Source organism: Cervus elaphus, chromosome 14, assembly GCF_910594005.1.
Source record: "Cervus elaphus chromosome 14, mCerEla1.1, whole genome shotgun sequence".
Lineage (NCBI taxonomy): Eukaryota > Metazoa > Chordata > Mammalia > Artiodactyla > Cervidae > Cervus > Cervus elaphus.
In genome coordinates, this window is record NC_057828.1 from 40,579,656 (window position 1) to 40,601,060 (window position 21,405).

The window sequence follows — 21,405 nt, forward strand, 5'->3', positions numbered from 1 at the left end:
TTGTGTCATGAAATTTCTTTGCCATCCATCCTTCCCTCAAACTCACCAGACTCTCCAAAAAAATAATAATAATAATAAAAATCAATATAGTAACACTGGCTGAATAGTGCTGCCAAGCCTGAATAAAGGACAGCCATATAGGAAAACAGTAGAGTTACACAGAATGAAAAGCACCCATGGTTTAAATTATTGGAAAATTTAAATTGTGGGTAAATATTTAAATTTCTGCATGTTGTTCTTGATAGTCCTCTTAGCCAAACTTTATTTGGTCACAGTGTTCTCAAATGTTAAGCCAGGCTCCATTTGCTTCATGAAGAATCACTCAAAAATATTGGAGAAAAAGAAAAATGAGAAGATAGACTTAGAAAACAGCAACATTCAGACAGGTTTTTAGGGCCTCACATTAAAAGCTGAGCAAATAGCCACTTCTCTTATATTTGTCTTACATTTTTGAAGGGCTTCCCTGGTGGCTCAGGCAGTAAAGAATTTGCCTGCAATGCAGGAGACCTGGGTTTGATCCCTGGGCAAGCAGATCTCCTGAAGGGAATGGCTACCCACCCCCGTATTCTTGCCTGGAGAATTCCATGGACAGAGGAGCCTGGCGGGCTACAGTCCATGGAGTCGCAAAGAGTTGGACACAAGTGAGCGACTAACACTTTCACTTCACTATATTCTGATAGAGACACTGCTGTAAAATTAAAAATAAGCATACCATAATAGATGGATAAATGTATTTACAATATTACTATACATATAATATGTATTTACCATATATATATTGAGAGAGAGAGTACTTGTCATACACCAATGTGCACATTGTGTGTATTATTTCATTTAATTCTCATGACAATTCTGTGAGATGGGTACAGCTCTTGTACCCATTTTACAGGCTATGAAACTGAGACTCAAGTTAGGTAACATGCCCAGGGCCATCCATCTTGAGATAGAGGTGGGATCGGAACTCAGGTTTGCCTGACTCCAGAACTGAATATCATAACCTTGCCCCATAATATTTATTTACAAAAACCTCTACTATTAAAAAAATACTTACTAAAGTTCTATTTATAATCACATATGTATGGCTTTTGTAGGTCCTTTACATAGAAAACAATACTCTTCTCATAAATAAGATCTGATTAATTTTATTTATAATATTTGGATTATATTTTAGCTAGGTCTAAAATTTGTTTGAAGGAATTTACAACAAAATAAATGCTTATATAATGACGTTAAAGATAATCATTGACATTTTCAAAAAACAAGTGTTAAGGGAAAAAAAGTATATTTCCCAAGTAGATGAAAAGTATTGTAATAACTGGGCCTTGTATTTAGCTCTAACCAACAAATAACCAAGGCAAAAAGCAAAACGGTATGTAACCTTTGTCATCTGATAAAAGCAAGCATACCAGCTTGTTAGGAGAGACAGACATTTGCTTAGAACTGAACTTTAAAAATGTCACAAGCAATTCAATGTCAACAGATATTGAGCAACATAATAGATAAACATCTGGTTATAAAACATTCATCACAGCCGTTATTTCTACAAATTGTGCTTTGGGAGATTAAACCATGCCACAAGCCCAGAACAAGACCTTCAAAGAGAGGGGAAAGGTCAAAGATTCAAGATTTAGACAAATTTCTCCTTTTATTCCTCCAAAGCCACTGGGGTCGTCACTTTTCACTTGGCCTAGATTTCTCTCTCAAGTGCCCAGAACAATGTGATGGCAATCCTGTCAGTGGAAACTCTTTAAAGGCTATTGAAATGATACCAGCCTTTAAATACAGGTGTTGTTTTTTTTTCATTGCTCCTACAAGCAGATTCCTTTGAAAAAGTGTGTGTGGTATATATACTTAGCTATCAATTAAAAACCAATTACCTTGCTAATTATTAAAAATCATTTACAAGCGATTACATTAATAATAATAACAGAATAGAATTTATCAAGGCTTTATAGCAAGAGTAGGCAAACTACTGCCTGTAGGTCAAAACCAGCCCACTACTTATATCTGTAAATGAAGTTTCACCAGAACATAGCCATTCCTTTTCACTGATTGTCTGTGGCTGCTTTGAAGCTGTAATGACAGCGCTGAGTAGTTGCTAACAAAAACAGTATGGCTCACAAGCCTAAAATATTTACAGAAAGTTTGTAAATACAGAAAGCTTGCCAGTCCCTGCTTTGTAATGTGCAAAGCTTTGCCCTAATTGTTTTTTCATAACTCACTCATCATTACCACTAGCCAGTGAAATGACTATGGTTATTATTCTATTTCTATAGTGGAAGATTGAGAATCCATTGTCAGGTCAATGCTGAATCAGTGGAGTCAAGGGGAATAATGCCATTAGGACAAAATTGTTATTCAATTTACATTCTTGAAAATGCTTAGAAAGAAGATGATCACTTGAAATCATTTCAAGTATTCTGGTAGATTTTTTAAACATAAATAGTTCATCTCCAGAGCCTGAGATTGATTAAGGAAGACTCATTCAAGTCTATTCCTTTGCCTCCATACATCCAGAAACATGAAAGTATCCTAGATAAACTAACCATCTAGGATAGTTTGTTCCAAACTATGATCCACAGAGACATTCTCTGCATCAGAATATCTCAGAGATATGAGCTAGCTATCATCTTCTTGCAAAATCTCTCCCTGTGATGGTTCCCTTTTACTAACTTCTGATTTTAACTATTCTTCTCCAGATGATTGGTCCTTGATTTTCCACCCTCAAAGCCAAATGTGTCATATTTGCAGAAAAATAAAGATATTTAAAAAATAAAACTATTGGACCATCATATGTAACAAAATTCCAAGTAATAAAGATTTTCAAAGCTTAATTGAAATATAATCCAGCAGTCACATTATAATAAGGATGGCAAAAGAAGATTCTTCTTCATAACTGGTCTTTCATCCTGCAAGATGTTGCTACTGGCCTGCAACACCTTGTACAGAGTTTTTGGCTATTTCCCGAGAAGGAGAATATTTTTATATACAACATACCTCACTTTCTGGTCCAGTCTACCTCATGACCAGATCGTGGATCAATGAGGCTAAAACAAAGGCTCCTGAGATTGTTATTGTTCAGTCACCAAGTCATGTCCAATTCTTCAAGACCCCATGGACTGCAGCATGCCAGGCTTCCCTGTCCCTCACCTTCTCCCAAAGTGTGCCCAAGTTCTTGTCCATTGCATCGTTGATGCCTTCCAGCCATCTCATCCTCCATTGCCCACTTCTCCTTCTGCCTTCAGTCTTTCCCAGCATCAGGGTCTTTTCCAATGGGTCAGCTGTTTGCATCAGGTGGCCAAAGTATTGGAGCTTCAGCTTCAGCATCAGTCCTTCCAACAAATACTCAGGGTTGATTTCCTTTAAGATTGACTTTAAGATTCTAATCTCTAATCCTGAGATTAGGTTCTACTTAATTCAGATTGGTTGCTAGAATGAGATTAAATATGCAAGTGTTTTATTAAGGAAAAAGACTGCATGAGAGGAAAGAGAGAGCGCTGTGCAAGAAAAGGCTGAAAGAGTCACTGAACAGCAATGCAAGTCTGACCCTGAATGAAGGAGAGAGGGAAGATGGGTGGATAGAAACATCATAGACTGTTGTGCGGTTTAAAGAAGAATCAGCAGAGCCACTGGGCACACCTCAAGTCATCAGAGAAGCCCTGACTCTCCTGTGAATGAAACGCATCAGTCTCTGTGATATGTCATCACTGACTAAATGCAGCTCATGGGAAAAGTAACCTGAGCGTGAATGCAGCAAGGCATCTCAAGTACAGCAGCTAACGCCCTTGGTTAATTACACTCCCTATAGTGAAATATCTATAAAACACATTCTCATGGTTACCATAGGTTCATAATACCATTTTTATATTCTTTACTTAGTTTAATCATCATTTTTAGATTAATTTACCTAGTTACTCATCAGTTTCTCCCACAACCAATTCTGAGATATTAGTGTCCCTTCCCCTTGCCCCAAAACTTCCAGTCCCTAAAAGCTCAGCTCAACAGTGTTTGTGAGAGTACCAACAAGGATATGCTATGGAGTCCCCTCCTGCTGACACCTTACACCTTTCCTCAGAAACCTTCAGTAGCTCTCCATCATTTATTATTCAAAACTCCCCACACCAGCTGTCACCTCCCTCCCCAGCATTCCTCCCACTGTGATGCCTTCACACCTTCTCTCCAACGCTCTCCACACTGCCTCACTAGCTGCCCTTACTTCATGCTATCTGTTCTTGCCTCCCCAATACTCTAGTAAGATCCCATCCTTCCTTCAGTGCCAGGCCAAATGCTTTCCCCAGTCCCTCCAGCCAAAATGTATCTCCTCCCCCTCTGTATACCAAACCACTTTGTTTCAATCTTGCAATAGTGTTTACACTCCTGCCTTCTATTAGGTTATTTCTGTAGTTCCTAAAGAAGTCACCTCAGTTTTCTGAGACTGAGTTTTCTCAAATGAGCATAGAAAAGGGGTCAGATGATCACTAATTCCCATTAAATATAATATTCTATGGTTTTATCATAATTTGTTAACTGTCAATTTTTTAATAATGGTTAAATAGAATGTCTTTTGTAGTTCACTAGCACTAACAGCAAAGGTGACAATTTTGTGCCAAGAAGCTACCAAACCCAACTTCCAGAAAATACACAGAAAGGCTGCTTTGGCACTCCTCAGGGTAAAGCAGTAATAGGAATCATATTTTGGAACCAAATATGATATGATGGAACCATAATAGGAACCAAAGGATCACTGCAAGTCACTGGGTCATTTTAAGGATGGAAGAGACTAAAGAGAATGCTCTCAGATATGAAAACAGAGATTCAAAGAACTCAGATCACCATCCAGGGCCACATGAATAGTCATGTCTCCTGAATACCAGCTGTTATTGCTTCCTCTCTCAGTTCAAACAAACTGCAATAAAGACTGGCTGCTTTATCTTGTGGGTGAGAAGTATACACCTAAAGCTTGTGTTTTCACACCCAGATATCCATCTATACCTGTCACATATTCTGGGAGGGGAATTTTAATTATAACTATTAAACAGAGCTTTAATTGTTAGACATTCCTATATTTTGGGCTACTAGCCAGTAGAAAGTAATTGATTCTATAGGATCATTAATTTCTCTTTTTGTGGAACTATTTCAACTTTAGCAACCTAAAGAAACTGGAGAAAATAAGAAAAAGTCATTTACTGATCGTTTATTATGTTCTAAATATTACAAAGAATTCAATTTAATTTCATCATATTTAATCCTCATAACCTATTTTATATACCAGGAAATTGAGACATAGTGGCAAAAAGGCTTTTCCAAGTTATATGGGTTATAAGCAAGCCCATCTGGGTTTTACTGCCAGAACTGTCTGACTCTGCAGCCTGTGCTAAATGATGATTTGAAGGATGATGAATCAACAAAAAAATCATTTATTATTCCTTCATTTTCCAATGTTCATCTTATATCCAAGGTAAAATATCATGTTAATCAATTTATCCCCTCTCTACACACCAAGAATGGGGCTGATCCACAAGAGAACTAAGAAGTTGATGAAATGCAAGTTGTCAAAGAAGGTTCAAAAATAGTTTTAATATATTTGTGTGTCTAATACAATAACATAAACTTGTATGAATATCTACAGTAATAAGTATGTTAACTTAAGTATTAAGGTATCTAAATAAGAATGGGGACAACATTTGTTTGAAAAAAATATTCTTACAAGTGCCTGGGGTCAAGAAAGAGAGACCTGAGTTTGGAGCAAAACAAGATTCTTCAGGAGAAGAGAAAAAGGTTTAGGTTTTTTAAAAGAGGATGGAAGGAAAGAAAATAAGAACAAAAAGAAAGGAAAGAACCAGCAGGATAGCAGAATGTTGGGTAGGAGGCCATGCAACCTCTCCTTGTGATTCTTCAGCTAGTCAGTAAAGCTATTAAATACACACACACACACACACACACACACACAAATACTGAGTGGAGCTAGACATTTTGTGGAATAGAGAAGGAGCTAAGCCCTGCTCTTACACTGGTCTGGCACAAAAAAGTAATAGCACAGAGTCCAATGCAGACATAGAGAAGACTGTGCTGTGGCTGGGAATACCATGATGAGCAAGAAAAGCCAGATGCACACTTTAAAGATTTAGATATTTGAGTTCTGTAGTTCTTACAAAGCACTTCCACAATTATTATCTAACCTAATCCTCACTACAGCCTCATGTGTTAGGCAAAACAAGGATGACTGTTCTACTCTGCACAGGATACTAACAAACCCTGATTTCTCACCAGTGTTCTTTCTGCTTCACCCCTTGATGCTATTCTTAATACCGTCAGTCCACTAGGTACAAATGAGTTCCATTACCAGAGTGCATTAGTGAGTTCAATTTGTTTGTAAGTCCAACCAAGTTAGCTTAGGAACCCACCAACACAATTGGCTATATGGTACCATACTATAATAGGTTTATTATACTTTTCACACAAATAATACATTAAAAAATAAACACAAAAAATAAAAAAATTTCAATCTTATGGTACAATACCTTGAAAAGCACAGTAGAACCAGTTATATCACCACTGCTTCTATGCTTGCTTCCAGATATCCTGAGCTTGAAGTAAAGATACTGTGCTCTGTACTTTGTACAGTAATGTACACAAAACACAACCACTTGTAGAGTTATGACAGTGTACACCAGACACATGAACTAACTTACATAATTGGACACACAAATGCACACTTGTGTCTTTGAAAGCTCACAACTTGAAGGTTCCCACAGATGTCACCATATAAACATTTCCCATTAATTACAAACTTCTTAGGCAGTTACAAAATATAATAGCACCTTAAGTGTTATACCAGTTTCTAACTCACTGTTGCAGACTTCCCCACAAAATTCTCATCAAGCTACAAAGACGTCTAAGGAAACTTAAAGTGGCTGCTATTTGCTCTAATCCTTAGATGGCAGAGGTGTGAATCACTGATTCACCACTGTTGACAGAGAAAAGACACATTTCAAGCAAAATAACTGGCCTTAAGTAGGCATGGTAGTATTTCCACCTCCCCTTTCAATGCTACTGTTCTGCAGGTGTATTCTCACAAAAAGAAAAACAACCTCAACATGAAAGGAACTTAGGGAATTAACTCCACTTAAGAACACGTGTATTCGAAATGGCTTTATAAACATGTGACCTTCTTCCCACCAATAAGAGGAAGTGAACATTTTAATATTTGAAATTTTTAAGATCAATTTATTAAGTTCAATGATGAAACCCATCAGAAGAATATTCTCCTGAAAATTATTTTTTTCTTAGAAAAAAGAAAGGAAAATCAACACCCTCTCAGCATAGCCACAGATGCTGTGGCAGTCAGGCCTCTCTGCAGACGGGAATAGTCCATCAGTCGGTCAAGTCACTCTCCCGGTCAGCAGGATTGTAGTCTGGATCATCTTCATCGTCCTCCAGCTCCAAGTCATCCATTTCCTGGAACAAAGACTCATCTACCTCCACGTTGTTTCCAGCTGTAAAAGACAGAAGATGTCCCCTTCAGTCCTATACTCAGAAATAAAAGATACAACCCACTGGCAGGACCAGATTTCTTAAACATGCATCTGTAGTGCACGTGACAAAATCCTGAACTACTACTGCAAATCACACCAGCGATGATCTGCAGTGGTCAACAGAGAACATCTTCAGGCTTCCAGTTCATAGTCTAAAAAGATCCAACTACCAAATAGGCCTTTAGAATGAATTATTTATGATCCGGCATGTTGTAAGCTAGAGACGACAATGATACAAAGTTGATTATCACTGACCAGGAGACTTGACCAAGAGTTCATCTCTTTCCGTACTGGAGATATGTATGTACATCATTAAAGCTCAACTATACTCATAATCAGCTGACAAATTTATTTCGCTCTTCACTCTCATCCAGCTCGCCTGTAACCAGTGGCATGCCTTTCCAAGATTCCAAATGTCTAAGCCCTACTGGAAGCAATACCCAGGCTTTGCATGAAATAACTTCATTCTTCAGTCTGTCTGTAATACACAGAAGTAGGATTTACAGTACTCTTAAATCACCAAATGTTGTTCACCTTCCTTCCCTCTCAGACTCTAGTCCACTGACATTCAACTTAGTGAGAAGAAAGCCTGCTTCATGAAGACTAAGGGCAGTTCAATAATAAAATACAATTTGGTATGCTCAGGCCAAAGGGTAATTGACTAGGCCTGGGAGAGGAAGTAGTGAAGCCTTCACAGAGCAGTGACATCTGAAATATCTTCATGATTAATTTGAAACTACCCAGAAGAAAAGGAGCCAGGATGAAGTGATTCTAGGTAGAACATTATGCAAAAGCAGAGAAAAAAATTAAGACCTTGAATCCTTCTAATTGGAACACAAGATTCATGAAGAAAAACATCCAAAAATAACACAGATGAAGGCCAAATAAAAGGACCAAAGTAGGTCAACCCCTTCCTCTAAGCAGCAGAGAACCACCAGAGGATTTTAAGGGAAGAAACAGCATGATTAAACATGGGTTTTAGAAATTCTGCCTCAGAGGCGGTAGCTACAAGGTAGGGAAGGGCAGTAGGAGGAAGAGACTGAGGCAGGGAAACAATGAAGCTACCACTAAAGTCCAGCTGAAAAATAACAAATTTTCAAATCACGAGGAAAGAGTCGAAAAGACATTTCAGAGGCAGAATCAACAGAGCACTTTTGTTAAGTTTTTGGCTATAAAGAGATACTTGATCCACCAAACAGGAAAAAGAGTCAAAAAGGAGTAAAGACAGTAAAACTTTTAAAAAGACCTTTGATACTTAACCTTCTTCCCTTCTCCAAAAGGTAGTCCAGGAATACGGTCAAAAGGCCAGATACTAGAGGATCCCAGCAGGCACGATGGGCATGACAGAAGGATGATGGAGTACAGACCTCGGGGAGCTACCAGAGGGTGACTGAGTAAGGAGCTCTACATTTAAGAGACACTCAGTGGCCTCAAGCTCCGTGAGGGCAAGGGACTTATCTGAAGTGTTCTCTGCTGTATCCTCAGTGCCCAGGACAGTGCCAAGCTCATAGCAGGGATGCAATAAATATTTGTGGATGGATGGAAATGAGTAGATGAAGACAGCAAGAGGATAAGGGTTAGGATAAAAAAGAGAAGGAAAGCACAAGGGACTAGATGTTCCAAAGACAGGAAGACTGGTATGAAATATAAGACTTTTGGTTAGTTCCAGGTTTGCAGTTTTTATAAAGCTCCGTGACAGACCATGGATTACAGTTCTTGTAGATTTGTGATACTGTAACTTTGAGGAAAACAGGTGATCTGAGTCACAGTGACCTGCTTTACCAAGTGTTACAGGCAAAAGTGACCATATTGTTTACCTATTGCTATCTTTGATTTTCCTTATCACAAAACTTTTAAAAAATACACTGCCATAGTTCAATGCATAACCTGATCAAACATTAGAATTTATTCTTCAAAGTGTGTTTCTTTAGAGCCTTGGGAGGACAAATTTACATTAAGTTATCACTATGATTTTCATGGTTTAATATTAAAAACAGCACATTATGTACATATGGAATTCCAGTATTATCTTACCATCTTCCAAGAACTGGATATCAGATGTGTCAAGATTATGATCTGTTTCAAATAGTTGTCTCCCTAAGAGAAATAAAAAAAAAAAAAAAAAAGAACACGTGTATTTAAAAAAAAAAAAAGAAAACTATTGAAAATGGCACAGGGAGCTTCTTGATGCTTTTAGTGTGGGGGAGTTGAAGAGTAAGGACTTGTGACTGTTTTAACTTTTTTAGAGGGAGAAAGAAAAAAATTGCAATGGGTAGGTCCAATTTACAACCAGGACTAAAACTGAGTAAATTCTATGCTCTCTTTTAACATTGAAATTCTATGGCTTTAAATATGAATAGAGCAGGGGAAGAAAGGAAGGGAAGTGAGACTTCAGAAGATTATTTAAAAATGCAATGAAGGAGCAAACAAACATCCCTCTAGTGCATCAGTCATTACAAGCAAGGTGTGATGCATTAAGAACAAATCCTTAAATCTCAAAACTTTGAAATAAGACAAAGACTGTTTCTCTTTCATGCTATATATCCTTTGGGAGTTAAGCTCTGCTCATCACCGTTACTCAAGGCATCCAGGCTAACGGAACAGCCATGTTAAAGTTTCTCCTCATCACACAGAAGGAAGTGAAAGTTCTATGGGATCTCATGCTACTGCTAAGTCACTACAGTCCTGTCCGACTCTGTGCGACCCCATCCCTGGGATTCTCCAGGCAAGGACACTGGAGTGGGTTGCCATTTCCTTCTCCAATGCATAAAAGTGAAAACTGAAAGTGAAGTCGCTCAGTTATGTCTGACTCTTCGCGACCCCATGGACTGCAGCCTACCAGGCTCCTCCGTCCATGGGATTTTCCAGGCAAGAGTACTGGAGTGGGGTACCATTGCAATTAAATCCTCTGAGCCCAGAAAAGACACTTGCTACTTTGGTTCACAGTTCACTGACCAGAACTAGTCACATGTTCCCAACCAACCAGTAAGGGGCCAAGAAGTTCAATCCTACCATGTACCCAAAGGGCAGAAATTCCAAGTTACTCCCTAAAGAGCACCATCATCCACCAGTTCAGTTTCTTAGGGCCTAGGTTTGTTTCAAAAAGGGGCCCAGATAGATTTCACCATTCCAAGGCCTCAAGTACAACTAATTGACAATAAACCCTAAAATTAGAAGAAAAAAAAAATTGAAGGTGCTGTTGAAGGCCAGTGTTTTCATTTTTAATTACTTTAAGTTTCTTGATAATTACGGAAAATAAGATGTTATGATCAATGGCTAGGTTTATACACAACAAACACTATAAAGTTTTTGTTTCCACTTATGTTAGCAGCTTGCCTGGTAAGGCCCTGAGACCTCCTTGGTGGGAACCAAGGGGGATGTATAATCAAGGTAAGTGCTTAAGTACTGGGGTTTGGGACACTGATCGTGTCCCTGGTTCTCAAGGTATCCATGACTCAATATCAAACATATTTTGATTTTTAAAAACACACTTGAACTAGTAGTAGTCTTGAAGCCTTAATTTCGGGGTAAAATTTAAAGCTTTGAAATCATCCAGATACTATCATCTTCATAGCTACAGGAAGGCAGCTGAGCTCAAAAGCCAACAATGCTGTTTCGGTGCCAAGACTTCAATAAGCCAGAAACAAGGCAAAGGGTGAGTATTGTGAGCCAGCAACAGACCCAACAATACCGAAGGCCCTCTGAATGTAGGGCTAAAGGCTGTAGTGAAACTGTGTTGAAAATCAAGGGGGAAAAAAAAAAAAAGATTTGTCTTTCCAGAACCTTCTCCATGTTTCAGTCATACCAATCTGTCTTGGAGTTTAGTCTCTGTACCTGTGGAAGTCATTTCAATATTGTAAATCAAAAATCAAGACACCTTATCTGGTCTAGCAATAGCATCATCATCATCCCCATCACAGCCATCTGCAACGTGTGTACTATGTACAAGACTCTATACAGATTGCTTCATCCAGTCCCCACCACAACTATGAGGCAAGTATTAGTATGCTTATCTTAAACTGAGGAAATTAAAGGTTTATAAAGTTAAATAACTTCCCCAAGATTACTCTAATAGTGCCTGGTGAAACGTTACTTAAACCCAGGACTTCTGATGCCAAAGATTGTGCTCCTTCCATATATTTGTTATATTTCCCAAGTGCCTTGGCAATCATCTGCATTCAAGTCTTTAAAGATGGGAAGATGGGATGGACATTTACATACTACTACATATAAAACAGATAACTAATGGGGATTACTCTATAACAAAGGGAACTCTACTCAATACTCTGTACTGACCTATATGGAAAAAGAATCTAAAAAAGAGTGGATATATGTAAACGTATAACTGATTCCCTTTGCTGTATGCCTGAAACGGACACAACATTGTATATCAACTGTACTCCATAGAAATTGATTTTTAAAAAATAATAAAAGTATATAAATAAATTAATTAACACAGAAAAACTGAATACTAATATGGGTGATGTATTATTTGGAAACAATAAGCATTTTCTCTAAATGAGAAATGCATCAAAATGTTAAAACGTGACTCTTCAGTGAAGCAGCTGTTGCCATGATTGCCTTATTTTATTTACTCCGTCCTCTTTTAAGAATGAAATCTAGGAACAATGAATATGCTGCTATGACTCCCTAAAATAATTTCTCTTTTGCAGGGAAAAGAGTAAGTCTAAAGTACATATCACCAGTATTTATCTTAGCATTTCACTGTTGCAATTAATCAAGTTAAAATATAAATAATGGCTAAATTTAGACTGCAAATTCTGCATAACATTCCTTATCTCCTAGAACAGGGTTCATCCAGTGTACGCGGGATGCCTAGGACAACATTGGCTCTGGATCATACAGTTCAATTTCTGCAAACTCTTAACTGAGGCTGGGACTTGGCATCAGGAATTTCAAGTACATAAAGTAAATAACCAGATATAACCTCTGATTCTTTTGATTTAGGGAGGTGGGGCCCAGATTTTTCCTGTTTTGTTATTGTGCTTCAGGACAGAGTCACCTCACCAGAATGCCACTCCCTTGGTCTGTGGAGAGCTATAAAGTCACTCCCCCTCCCAAAGGACAAAGAGGGGTAAATGCTTGAGTACTTGTAATGGGACGGTAAAGTCAGATAGTATCAAGTCTTCTGTGTACACTGGTAAGTACATTGCTGGGTAGACTACTAAGTGGTTAATCAAGGGGAAAACGTGTATTCCTAATGCAAAGGGAAATCAGTACTTTTTCTTAAGAGCTTCCATTAATAGCTTCTAACTTGGTGTCAGACAATGCTTTGGGGGTTTGTCTACCAAATGTTGGCATGAGCTCGGAGACGGAGGCAATGACCCCTCTCTTTTGAATCTGACCAATTTATGTTGCATGTTGTCTTTTTTTCACTCAGTTAAATTCACAGGAGTGTAAATTTTAAGAGTTTCAAAACTCTCTTGTAAATATCCAGTTGAATGCCATCTGATTTACAGATGGAGAGACTGTCTGTCCTTTGTTATTTGCTAGCTTCCTCTCCAGTCAAGGGAATATCTGTGGCCTTGTAACTGGTATGGCGAATTTAGAACCTGGCAGAAAATTTTTTATCAGGTGGTTGTGTTTCGGAAGAGGCTGAAGGAGGGGGGAACAGCTGCTGGGGGTTAGAAATCCCAGAGGATGGCCCTGCTCTAAGCCAAGTTTCTCACAAGTTTGTGTTTGGTTGTTCCCAAGAGCTAAGTGTACCCCCTCACTCACCCCCCAACTGCCGTTCAACTAAATCTACTATCTCTGATTACTCCTGAAATGAACAGCCCCCTAAGGATATTGTACCATTGTAGAGTCTGTGCCAATATTCATTGCTAAGAGGATGTATATGTGTGTATACGCCCATGTGTGAGAGAGAGGACGAGAGACACAACATGGGACAGAGAGACAGAAAGAGAGAAATGGGAAGGGGCGGGTGGGTAATGTACAAATAAAAGACTGGATACAAGCCTGTCTGGCTTCCCTGGCAGCTCAGAGGTAAAGAATCTGCCTGCCAATGCAAGAGATGAGAGTTTGATCCCTGGGTTGGGAAGAGCCCCTGGAGAAGGCAATAGCAACCCTCTCCAGTATTCTTGCCTGGGAAATCCCGTGGACAGAGGAGCCTGGTGGGCTACAGTCCATGGGGTTGCAAAAGAGTCACGACTTAGTGACTAAACATGACTTAGCGACTGAACACAACTTAGCCACTAAACAAGAAGCCTATCAGCACCAGTGAAGATGGCTTCCTTTGAAATACATAGATGAGTCACACCAGAAACCTTTAACACTGGTTAACTGCTGGACTAGGTATAAGATAGTTTGCATTTCTTGACACCAGTAGATAAGGTATCCTGATCAATTAAAATATATTCAGAGGAAAGACTATAACCCAGAGATTCCCAAACCTCCTAGGTTCAAGGGGCTCTTTAGTGTGCAAGTAATTTTGTCATGGGGCCCCCAAGCTATAGTTCCTCTTATTAAATAGTCACATCCAAACAACTTGTGTATTTCTGTTCTTTGTATTTGTATTTTTATTCTGTTCTCTGTATTTATACTTTTGTTATTTTTCAATCAACCTTGTAGTTGTTCGAAATAATAATACACAAACTTAAAGGAAAATGGTATTTTTATTTTATACTTGAATAATCGCAATTACTTAATAATGAGGTGCACACAGCACTGCTCAACTCTTGGAATCAGATCAAATATTCATTTCCTGTTCTCCCTCAACTGTTCACTTTTTAACATTGCAAGAGTCAGAAACCTAGCTTTGCAAAGATGTTACATCATGAAATAGAACACATCCCTATCTGATATAAAAATTGTGAACTACCTCCAGCTAATACTTCGGTATTCAACAGACATGGAGTATTACTATGCTTTCCTCAAATTTTTAAAATAACTCAGTACCTCTGCACACAATTCTGGGAATGACAGCCCTAGCTTCATGTTTTAACCCCCTATATCATCCTAATAAACCAACAGAGGCACTCAATCTGACTACGGTACATTATATTTTTGCATCTTACTTCTTTGAAGTAGAGGCAGTGATGTAAAATGCTTAGGAAAAGACTAGTGGTTTGTTTGTAACCCCCATGGTTAAAAATCAGTGACTTGGATGCAACCGACAGTAATTTCTCAACTCATTTAGCAATTTTGTGTTGCTTAAGTTATTTTGTTTGATGGTTTTTATAAACTCACTTTCATCCAGTGGACACTTCACCAATTTGGTCATACTTTTTATTTTTATTACTTTTTTCATATTTAGTCAGCTTTGAGGAGGCTTTCTTCATTGAAATAATAATGATGATGGTGATGATGCACTGCTTCTAAAACCTCTGGTAAAGGAATGGCCAAATTTTTATTGTATATTCACATTAGAAATAATAGTATTTTTAATAGTCCTTTTGCATTAGCATGTGAAATAACACTAATCAGTGGCATTAGAGTATTTTTCACCTTAATAAAATTTCCTACTCTGTTATCAATCTTTGTCTAACCTACAGCAGTCACTGACTAGAAATTATTTTTAGTTAAAAGAAATAATAAAAGCAGATAATACTTTTTCTAAAAAGCACTTATTAATTTTTTAATCACTTTGGTTTCATAGAAGTATCAATACTTGAAGGAATGATTGGAAGCATTAATTTTCATTAGCATGTGAATGCAGTATTTACCTTGAGTGCATATGTGCTCATGTATTCTCATGTTTGCTTTTCCAAGCATGAGAACAATTCATGTGAGACTATGGAAACACACCTAGTAGATCTGAAATGAAAACTTAAAGAAATAAAAAGAAAAGTCCTGAAGGGTGATTTGAAACCTACTTTTTCTCCTTTTATCTTTTTCTCTCTTTCCCTTTCTCTCATCATCAATTCTTTTATTTCCCTACTCATTTCCTTCACTTGCTAGAACACAACCTTTAGCTATAGTTGCCTCAATTCTCTCTTATTCCAAATAAATAAACCCAAAATTATCAAGGCAGATATCTACAAAAATATCAGATTCAAGAAAATGTTCCTGAATATGTAAAAATAACATAGCAACTTCTATTCTGAGATAAGAATGTCCCAAGTACTATGGTAAAGTGTTTTACACATCTGTTGATTCATTCCTACAACAGGTTCAACGTCTAGCTTTACTTTTTATTTATTTTTATTGAAATATAATTGCTTTACAATGTTGTGTTAGCCTCTGCTGTACAATGAAATGAATCAGCCATATGTATACATACATCACTTCCCTCTAGGGCCTCCCTCCCTGCCCTCCCCCACATCCCACCCATCTAGGTCACCACAAAGCACCCAGTTGAGTTCCCTGCACTCTACAGCAAGTTCTCACTAGTTATCTATTTCACATGTATCCAGTGTATTTTAACATATTTACTGTAAATATGTTCTTGCCAGGAAAATCCCATGGACAGAGGAGCCTGGCAGGCTACAGTCCATGGGGTCATAAAGAGTCAGAAAAAAATCACACACATACACAGCAACACGCCAACCAAGTGTATATATGTCAACCACAACTAGCTTCATTTTAGAGAGAAGGAAACTGAGACACAGAAACAAATTACTTGTATAACATCACACTGCTGGCAATTAGCCAACACAAAACTTCCAGCTCAGGTCTGACTCCCAACTACCCTACTTTCCCACAAAAAATCCACAGAGGTGTTTACTTCTCCAAAAAGGCTGGCTGCATCTGGCCCACACCGAGTAGCAGTGATGACCTGGGGAGGGAATTTCTATGGATTGTACATTTGATAGAAAGTCATTTTGAGGACAGACTGTCTGACCCAGGATATTAGCTCCCAGAAGGTATTTACTCAATTATTTTTTTAATTAAAAAGATATAAGGTGATGAATTAATTCATTTTACCTGTCAGGAAATCAACCCATTGCCATTTATGCAACTACTAGTCCAAGCCAAGCATGCAGCTAGATGCTATGAGAAAATTAAGAGACAAGTCAAAGAAAATGGCCTTCTGTGAAGAAACATATAAGCTTATGCAGAAAGAAGACTAAACACATACAATTCAGTGAATCAACAGAGTAATGTAGTCCCCTCATGTGGGGAACAGGCTATTTCTTACAGGAGTCAAAAGAAAAGCCCTCCTGAGAGTCAAGCCTCCGTAAAGTCAAGTGGTCATGATGCCTCTATGGCCAGTCTCTGGCCCTTACTCTCACTGCTACCTCTCTCTGGAGGGCACTTCCTCCACTCCTCTGCCCACTGGAATTCTTTTCATCATTCAAAGCCTGGAGCAAACAGTACACTTCTGTCTTGCTTTCCCAACTCCCCAAAGTCAATATTAACACCTCTTTCATCATGCTCTTGTTGCAAAGCACACATGAAACATATCTCTGTGTTAGCACTTGACACAGATTGTGGTATTTATTTTCAAATCTTACTTTCCCACTGAATGATAGCTAAAGAAGGCATTATGCCTTATTGATTCTTTTGTACCCCTGAATACCTTGCCTAGGGCTTAGCAGCATAGAAGCCCCTCATTGAGTGTTTGAAGGGTAATTAATCAGAAGATGAATCATAAAATCTGGCTTGAGAAGACCCTATAGGGCATTAGATGCCACCCTCCACGTTACCTACAAATTTCCTACTTACAAAATCTCCCCCAAAAACCATCATACAGACTGTCTGAACAAAATAAATAACAGAGCTTGAAATGTTGGAAAGTGCTTATATTGACCTAAAATTTGCCTCCCTATAACATCTTCGAATCCATAATTGGCCATAATTCTTATCCGTCCATGATGATTCTTCAAATGTTTAAAGGCAGATGTTTAAAGTACTGTGTCAGGCCCTTGGAATAAGAGTCAGTACAGATACTCTCTTTTATAAAGTGAGCTCAAGGCAATTCCATCAGCAGCTAGAGCATGACTTCCCCCAAAGGGAACCCACTAACTTTCCCCAGTAAATCAAATCCAGTTGGAGCAAATTGGCTCTATAACACTTGCACATGATACCTAAACAAATGAGCCTTTTCATTTCACTCAAGAAATATTTGTGGGGACTTCCTTGGCAGTCCAGTGGTGAAGAATGCACGTCCACTGCAGGCGGGCAAGGATTCAATCCCTGGTTGGAGAACTAAGATCCCACATGCACAAGGAGTAGCCAAAAAAATAAAAATTTTAAAAACACATATATATTTTAAAAAAGAAATATTTGGGGGAGCTAAGCATCAATTACATTATGTTCCAAGTGCAGCCCTAGACCCTGGGGTCACAGCAGAGTACCAACCAGATGAAGTCTCTGTACTTGAACTACTACTCTGGGTCTCAATCCTGAAAAACAAAAGATGTATATTCAGTTTTGTGGAACAAGCTCATCTGTGAGACAAGGAAATGCAAATGTCCAGGAAGATAGTATCTTTGAGGTAATTTTGCATCTACTCTTTGATCCATCTGGTTTAAAATTTTACTAACTTAGGGAGAGGAAAATGTCACAAAAAAATTTGGGGGCACAACACCTAAAATCACATGATAAAGAGTTAAGCTTGTGCGTATTGACCAAAATGCTATAAGAATTTAAAGAACAGAGGCTCAGTGATGGGAAAGGCAAACCGGAAGCTGATTTAGGGAAATGTTTTTATACTTACAATAGCTTCTATTTATTGAGCACTTTCTATTGTGTGTTTTTATTGAGTGTCCCAGGAGCACTTCTAAGCCAACTGCCATGTGTTGTTGACTCACTTGATTCTAACAAAACCCTGCAAGGAAAACACTACTACTTTCTTCCCTTTTTATGATACACAGAGGAGTAGAATAATTTGCCAAGGTCACAGACAATGTGGTCCAGAGTCTGGTTGCTTAACCCAGGGGTTCCCAGCCCCCTGTGGCCTGTTAAGAACCCGGCCACACAGCAGGAGGTGAGTGGAGGGTGAGTGGGCAAGCAAGGATGGTGACTTTTCATCTGGCCCTGGCCATTGCTCCCCATTGCTTGCATTACCGCCTGAACCATCCATACCTCCACCCTAATCCCTGGAAAAACTGTCTTCCATGAAATCATTCCCTGGTGCCATAAAAGTTGGAGGCCACTGGCTTAACCAGTACATTATATTGCCTCTCATCATTCGTACAGGTTCATGTTAACTCATGGCCAAAGTCAGATACCCTTCCATCAGTGCCAACAGTGACACGATGGTTTCCTAGAGGTGAATCAGGACTCTGTGGAGACAAGAGGAGAATTCTCCATGCCTACCTTTCCAGCCCACGCCTTCTCTCTCCCACTGGTGACCATCCACTGGCAGCAGGGAGGAGAAGGACGACAGCGCAGCTGGGATGCTGGCAGTTTGCCAGAGTCAGGGAGCTGCCCAGGGCAGTGTTGTAACAGCACCCGTGGTGGCCACAGTGTCTTGGCTCTGCATCTCAACCCCACTCCACCAGCTTCTAGGTGACCTTGTATCACATCTCACCAATCTGAGATTCGATTTCATGTGTTCATAAAAAACTGAGTTTGCCAAGGTGATCCTTCCCCGGTCTCCTGCTCTATTATTTCACTCGAGGGTTTGTGGAGGAAGGCTGGGGGCAGCAGCACAGTGCAGAACGCAAAACTCCATGTACTAAAGAATCCAATTTCAGCCGTTCTGCCAAAAGCCGCAGGCTTGACAACTGTACTGTTATTTAGAACCAGTTCTGCGTGAGGGGGTGGGAACATACGAAGCACAGGGTTAAACATTTCCCTCCTCGCATTCACAACACCAGAAACCAGCTACCGAGGATTCAAAAGGATCAAATCCCTTAATCTTTCCAATTCTTTTTCCTGGTTCGCCAGAGCAGCCAAGGATGGGGTGGGGTTTTCACTTGCGAATAAATGGTTCTGCTTCATTGCCCCACACAGGACAACATGGCCAAACGAGTTGCGATTGTGGGCGCTGGGGTCTCTGGCCTCGCTTCCATCAAGTGCTGTCTGGAGGAAGGGCTAAAGCCCACCTGCTTCGAGAGGAGTGAAGACCTTGGGGGGCTGTGGAGATTCACCGTAAGTAGGGTTTCAGTGACTTTGTTGTGTGTCTGTTGGAAAAGGGTTGACTGGTGCAAAAAGAGATTGAATTTCTTCCACAAGGGCTGGCGCCCATGAGAAGGAGCTAGAAACATCTGCTGAACAGGGGGACAGAAAAGGCCACTGAAAATGATTTTTTATAAAAAGAAGCAGGGCACAGCCTGAATTTGGGTGGGAAGTGTATCAACTGCCTTATAAACTACACCCAAAACCAAGATAAAGAAAGTTGCCCACGAAGGGTAGAAGAGGATGAAGTGGCTGAGACAAGCCAGGAAAGCTCAGCACAAGGGAGGATAAGAGCAGAACTCTGGGGGTCTGAAGCAAGAAACTGCAGTGTGGGGGCAACGGTATGAATACAGTGCAGGGATTTCTGCCTCTGCCTGCAAGACTGAGCTGCTTATACCAACTTCTTTTTCCAGCCCTGCTCTATCTGAAGTAAAGCAGCGTAAGACTCAGTGTAGGGGGAGTTCTGTGCTCAAGGTCTTGTGGTCTGGGCAGTTCCAATCCATGCCAAGAACAATCACAAGTAAAGGAAGTGAGTTTGGAGAATTTTTTATTGCTGGAGGAAAATAAAAGTAATATTCTCAGGACTACAGTATGGATTGGAGAAGGGAGGAGGGAGGATGGAGGAGCGGGAACTATAAAGCCCACCCTTGACTGGCCTGGGACCCAGGAGAATCACAGGGGCCCTGCTGGAGGTCACTGAAACCCTGTGAACTCCACGGCTCAGCCAGAGAGTTTTTTGCATCAGATTTCCCCAAACCTCCTATTTTTCCTTTTTCTCAGGAGAACAAGAACATTTCCCATGAGCTTTAAATGTGCTAAGAAGAACGATGTCAGGAAGAATGAAAAGGAGCAAGGTGTCAGATAATCTGGGCTCAGAGCCCCTAAGAGACTAAGAGAAAGACCTAGCATTCTCTTATAGAAGGGTAGAACTCAGAACAGGAATAAAGCACTCATTTTCTAATTCAGTGAGCAAAGCTCCAGAGAGGCCAAGGGTGCTAGTTTAGTCCCAGCATAAACCAGCTTGGCTCACATAAAGAAAAACTGCATATCTTGAAATGTGTCCAACCACCAAATGTGACCATCGATGCACAGAGACCTCCCTAAGGGGCCTAGGGAAAAGAGAACTTCTGTTCCTAGGATTCAAACCACATACATTCCAATAGACAAGCAGAACCTGACATGTATGCCATAATTCTAGCCTCTCATGGCCATTGAAGACATTGCTAATCAAACACTATTAGGACTCAGGGACTCATACTCAGATGTTTGCGACTCTTTAGACTGTAGCCTGCCAAGCTCCTCTGTTCATGGGATTTTCCAGGCAAAAATATTGGAGTGGGTTGCTATTTCCTCCTCTAGGGGATCTTCCCAACTCAGGGATCAAGTCCATGTCTCCCATGTCTCCTGCATTGCAGGAGATTCTTTACCTCTGAGACATCAGGGAAACCCAATCAAACACTATGCCCTCCCCCTAATGAACCTCAGAATCCTTCTTAACACAATACCCCAGATTAGCACTAATTAATCTGATGGATTAGCATTAATCCATCAGAGTTGAGAGCTGGCTTGCAGAATAAAACTGCCAGAATAGAGGGACAATTAGTAGAGTTGTTTGGTTAAAGTAATCTCAGTCATAGCAAAATGTAAGCCCAGAGACCTTGGGATACCAGAGAAAAATGCCCCTTATGTCAATCATATATATCCAATTATTAACACACTAAAAAACCGTTGATGAAGAATCAAGAGAAATGTGTCTTAGATCCATCTCTGCCCAACTGGCTATGTGATTGGGCAGGTCAAATACCTATGCACAAAGCACTGTGATGGACACAAAAATAAGAAA

At 39.6% G+C, this 21,405-nt stretch overlaps 1 protein-coding gene and 1 long non-coding RNA gene across 5 annotated transcripts in view; one reads left to right on the top strand and one right to left on the bottom strand.

The window, feature by feature from the left end:
- Window positions 1-7,198: 7,198 nt before the first annotated feature.
- On the bottom strand, window positions 7,199-9,636 carry LOC122707782. Its single transcript, XR_006344914.1, has 2 exons — window positions 9,570-9,636; window positions 7,199-7,496 (listed from the first exon to the last, which is right to left on the bottom strand). It is a non-coding gene; the product is annotated as an uncharacterized LOC122707782 (long non-coding RNA).
- A 2,898-nt stretch (window positions 9,637-12,534) lies between these two features.
- Window positions 12,535-21,405, top strand: part of LOC122708195 (dimethylaniline monooxygenase [N-oxide-forming] 1-like) — a 38,700-nt gene continuing 29,829 nt past the window's right edge. For 3 of the 4 annotated variants that reach the window (XR_006345042.1, XM_043924376.1, XM_043924377.1), the window contains exons 1-2: window positions 12,535-12,696; window positions 19,398-19,535. Coding sequence is in view for 3 of the 4 variants with exons in the window: in XM_043924376.1 (XP_043780311.1) it covers window positions 19,404-19,535 (132 nt within the window). In the remaining variant the exon portion in view is untranslated. The remainder of the gene's footprint in view (window positions 12,697-19,397; window positions 19,536-21,405) is intronic. The other variant, XM_043924375.1, reaches the window with a different exon arrangement.